At 30.9% G+C, this 4,324-nt stretch overlaps 1 protein-coding gene across 1 annotated transcript; it reads right to left on the minus strand.

The window, feature by feature from the left end:
* Positions 1-1,434: 1,434 nt before the first annotated feature.
* LOC130897288 (uncharacterized) lies at positions 1,435-2,492 on the minus strand. The gene is made up of 2 exons (XM_057806061.1): positions 2,407-2,492; positions 1,435-1,906 (listed from the first exon to the last, which is right to left on the minus strand). The coding sequence occupies exons 1-2, from the start codon at positions 2,474-2,476 to the stop codon at positions 1,485-1,487; spliced, it is 492 nt and encodes a 163-aa protein (XP_057662044.1). The 5' UTR covers positions 2,477-2,492; the 3' UTR covers positions 1,435-1,484.
* Between the last annotated feature and the right edge of the window lie 1,832 nt (positions 2,493-4,324).

Genomic DNA, 4,324 nt, shown 5'->3' on the forward strand with positions numbered 1-4,324 from the left:
ATATTCGCAATATACATGACTGGGTGATAAAGTGAGTCTTATCTAGGGTTGCCAGCTTTTCTTACAAGAAATAAAGTATACACGAGGATATATTGATATACAATTAGCCTATACCAGCCTAGCAAAAACAAAATATTGCGTTACCATAGCAACGAACAATAACTTAATAGAAGTGTCAGTGTAAAGTTTGACGTCAGAAAAGTAAACCAGAGTTACGCAATAAATTAAAAGAAAAAAGATGTCCACCGAAATTACAGTAGTACATGTATTTAGAAGGATTAAGACGTAAGCAGATTTCCGAAGTTATGCTTAATACCCTTGGTTATCGATGTCATTCGTATGCGAACGTGAAAAATTGGACTACAAGATTCAAAAGAGGTAAATTTTCCATTGAAGATGTTGACCGATTGGGAAGTCCAGTTTATGTGTCAGTCCCCGAAAATATCGATGCACATGATTTTATCAGACCATCGAATTGGGCTAAAACGGATATCTGAGGCACTGAATATTTCATACGAACTCTTTCATCATATAGTTCATGTCAGTTTGGACATGAGAAAAATTGCTGCAAAATGGATCCCCAAATGTTTGAATGTTGACCAAAAGCGTGCAAGGGTAGAAGCATCGACGATGACCTTCAATCGCACCTGGTTCATTTTTTTGCTGATAAGGACCAGAATTTTTATGAGCGCTGAATCATGAGCTGAAAGAAAGATGGCAAAACTATAGTTTGTTAAGAAAAAAAAAAGTGTTTTATTTCATACTAGAAAACCGAAATTACTTTGTCGCCAACCAATTAAATCATCCATACCAATATTGAGTCTATACAAATTTAGATTATCATAATTTTCTCAACATTATCAAATCTGACCGAAGATTTCAATGAAAGAGAGCCAGTTAGTTTGATTGACATCGAACCATTTGTCTAAGCATTAAATTCGCATGGAGGATCACTTGTTAACAATTCCCATTCGTACTTATATTTTTGTTGTACCTTTTATGGTTTGGCTTTCTTTCTTGGCATTGTAGGAGGAGAAGGTAAGTCTTTATCACTTTCCATCTTTTGTACACTAAACGTATCATTATTATACTTATATCTAATTACTTTAATTTTATTAAAGTTGTAAAACAAAAACAAGGTCCACGTGAAAAAAATTATGTTCTGAGAGCGGACATACTCGCCAGTCTGTCAATGATTAACAGACTTGAATATTTGACATTGACAAATTCATTTAGAAACTCAGTATGGTTTGTTTGTGGCTGCGTTGCACTGATCAGTGAGCGCCCTCTGACTGAATAAAAACAAATTTGTGTGTTAGTCAAAAACATCATAATACTGTTTAAAAAAATATAGTCGGCAAGGATTTATCAAAATTACTAACGGACACACTCACTCAAGGTCAAAAGGTGAGAAAAAAATGTACAAGATTTAATGAAGATAATTCCGTTTATTGTAAGTATATTTCAAATTAATAAGCAAACAATTATCTCGGACCAACTGTAGTGGTAGGAGCACTACATTTCTCGTCTATGCATGGGCAAATCTGTAAAAGGATTAAAGTTTTCTTAATTTGTTGTGCTGAACAGCTGAAGCCCTCTAAAGCTTTTTCAGTTCCTTCCTGATTATCTAAGATTTCGTCGACTTTTTCATCGATTGAGCTGATAGTAGCATTGTGTTTATCAACAACGTCTACGATAACAGATTGTTTATTTTCTACGTCGGTAACATCAGTAGTTATTTGAGATATCTCTTTAGTATTGTCATTCAGATCTCTCACCAATCCTTGAGTTTTTTTTACTACTTTTACAAGCTTGGTCTTCAAATTCAAAGTGTTGTTGGTATTTTCAGCTATTTTGCACAAAATTTGGTCGATTATGTCGTTGCATTCACATTTTTCTACTAAAGCTGTAACATATTAAAAAATTAGGAAGCTATTTCGAACATCCACGTAATTTCATTAATATATTCGGAAAAACAGAAATTGAATTTGAGGCTGCTACTTTTCGTGAGGACTACTGAAATAGTTCTAAGATAAGGGAAATAATCTCGACATTCTAAAACATACGAATTATGTGTTACATTTTAAGGGAATTTCAAGTTTATGGAATTTAGTCCAAATTATGGAAGCATTTATGTAGAATTCTTTTTGCAACCTACATTCTCGTTTTTTGGAAACATTCAACTATATAGAATTCACAATTATACAAGTTTCTAGCAAATTTTTCATTTTTCAGCTGTTTGTGGAAAATAAAGAATAGATTTTTTATGTACACATAAGGAGTGAATATAGAGAATATATAGAAAAATATCTAAAACTCATGTCTGAGAGTTGTGAAAATTCCAGCAGCATGATTCATAAACATGAAATCAGTGGGCCAGGAAAATATACTTTCAATGACTCTTACCTTGTAAGTTTAATGATTCCTCGGCAGCAACATATCCGATTAAAAAGTAAATAAAATAGATATATTTCATTTTTGATGTTATTTTTGAAAAGATATGAATGTAACTGATAACTTCAGGCTACAATTCTCTCATTTATACTTGAGATAATGTTGAGATTTATTTTCTTTATTTACAACACTTTCTATCATAACCAAACAGTTGTTTTCACAAGTATTAAATTTATTTGATTAAATTTGTTTTTTGAAATGAAGGTAAAATAATAAATATTATTGTGAACAAATATTACTTTAATGTTTTTTGTTATAAATTTCAGATTTAAACAGGATTACTATTTAATACCTTTATTATTCTTCCCTATTGACATTAGATTTTCAAGTTAAACTTATCTTTTATGGCTTTTCATATTAAATAAAGATAATGCCCTACTGAAAATTTAACCCATTACATCATTTATGAAGAAAATACCAAGTGATAACAACTTTTAGAACAATTTTTCTTGGGTATCACTCAGCTCCAACAACATTTCACGTTAAACAAAACAAAAGAAATTACGGCTTAAAAACCCCGGTAACTTTCTCAGCATCTCCTAATACTTCCTCCAAACTATACCGGTCTTCAAAATTGACAATTTTACTTCATTTGCAAACTTTAACCGCTAATGCTTTCAATAATCATTTTCTATTGAGAATTTTGAATTATCATTATTTATTAGTAGCTTTACGTTCAACAGATTGGTACGTTTACAGATTGATATGGTGATGTTTTAAAAACATCAGGGTTTAAAGGTAAACTCTCGTTAACAGAAGCGAAAGTGAGACGAGAGATTTTGAAATAATTTTCATATCATATGTCCTGCAGATTCCTAACTCAAACACACACGTTTCCATCGGAAGTTGTATAACTTTAGCAGTTACTATGAAGATCAAACACTGTTGTTGCCATCTTTAATGTCCACTGATGTAGTTTGGAGTTTGAGTGCTTTACAGATCTTTATTATATAACTTTTTCATAGATATATCATCGATCTCAAATTATTATTAATGAGATCTTCATCAACAACGGTAAAAGTGAAGGTAGTAGTGAGTTTGAGAAAGATTTCTTCTCCAAACAATTAACTAATATAGTTATGGAATGGTTCCCATTCGATTACTATGGAGATCTTTGATTTGTATACAAAAATCAGTATGGATTTCTGTTATAAGATAGTTTCAATCACATATCTAAGAAATGAATTGTATATAATGATTAATTATGAATTTTTTAGTATCCAATCTCAAGAAGTTTTTAAATGGCTCTTTTCAACCAATCCGAAATCATGAGCTCATTAAAGCTAATGAAAAATTGTCATGGTGATGATCACTTGCAATTCTAGCTAAAAAGAGAAACCAGTGATAAATGATATTTTCTGTGACAGCGAAGTGATGTATAGGAAATTCGTGTATGATTATGAACAAAAATTTCAACAACTACTGTATTCTAAGACTATCGATTTGTCTTGAATTTCATAAATCTGATATACTCAATTAGTATTTGATAAGTGGTTTCGGACACAGAATTATAGGGTATGCGGATGTATGTACGAGCAATTAATTCTGGACTGCAATAACTGTGGACAAAAAAAAGTTTCTACAAATTTTATGGAAAGTAGCTGAATTTGAAAATTATATTAGAAATAACGAAATGTACTGTTCATCTCTAAATAAGTTTAACCACTACAAAGATTTTAGTTTTCCAAATTCTTGAAGTAGTTTTCATTCGTGTATTGACAGAAATGGAAGTTCTCGTTGAATATTATGTTAATAAGACATATACTTATTGATAATAAGTCTTATGGAGACTGAGAATAGTGATGCTTCAAAATTAGTGTTTGATTTGAGACTATAAAAATCATAAAAAAAAATAAATTGGCTTGTTGAA

The sequence above is a fragment of the Diorhabda carinulata genome, chromosome 8, assembly GCF_026250575.1.
Source record: "Diorhabda carinulata isolate Delta chromosome 8, icDioCari1.1, whole genome shotgun sequence".
Lineage (NCBI taxonomy): Eukaryota > Metazoa > Arthropoda > Insecta > Coleoptera > Chrysomelidae > Diorhabda > Diorhabda carinulata.

What these genes read in the sequence shown, in the direction of transcription:
- LOC130897288 (XM_057806061.1), bottom strand. Translation starts at nt 2,476, where the DNA reads ATGAAATATATCTATTTTATTTACTTTTTAATCGGATATGTTGCTGCC. An exon ending in GGAATCATTAAACTTACAAG is followed by an intron (nt 1,907 to 2,406) that starts GTAAGAGTCATT and finishes AATATGTTACAG; the next exon opens with CTTTAGTAGAAAAATGTGAA.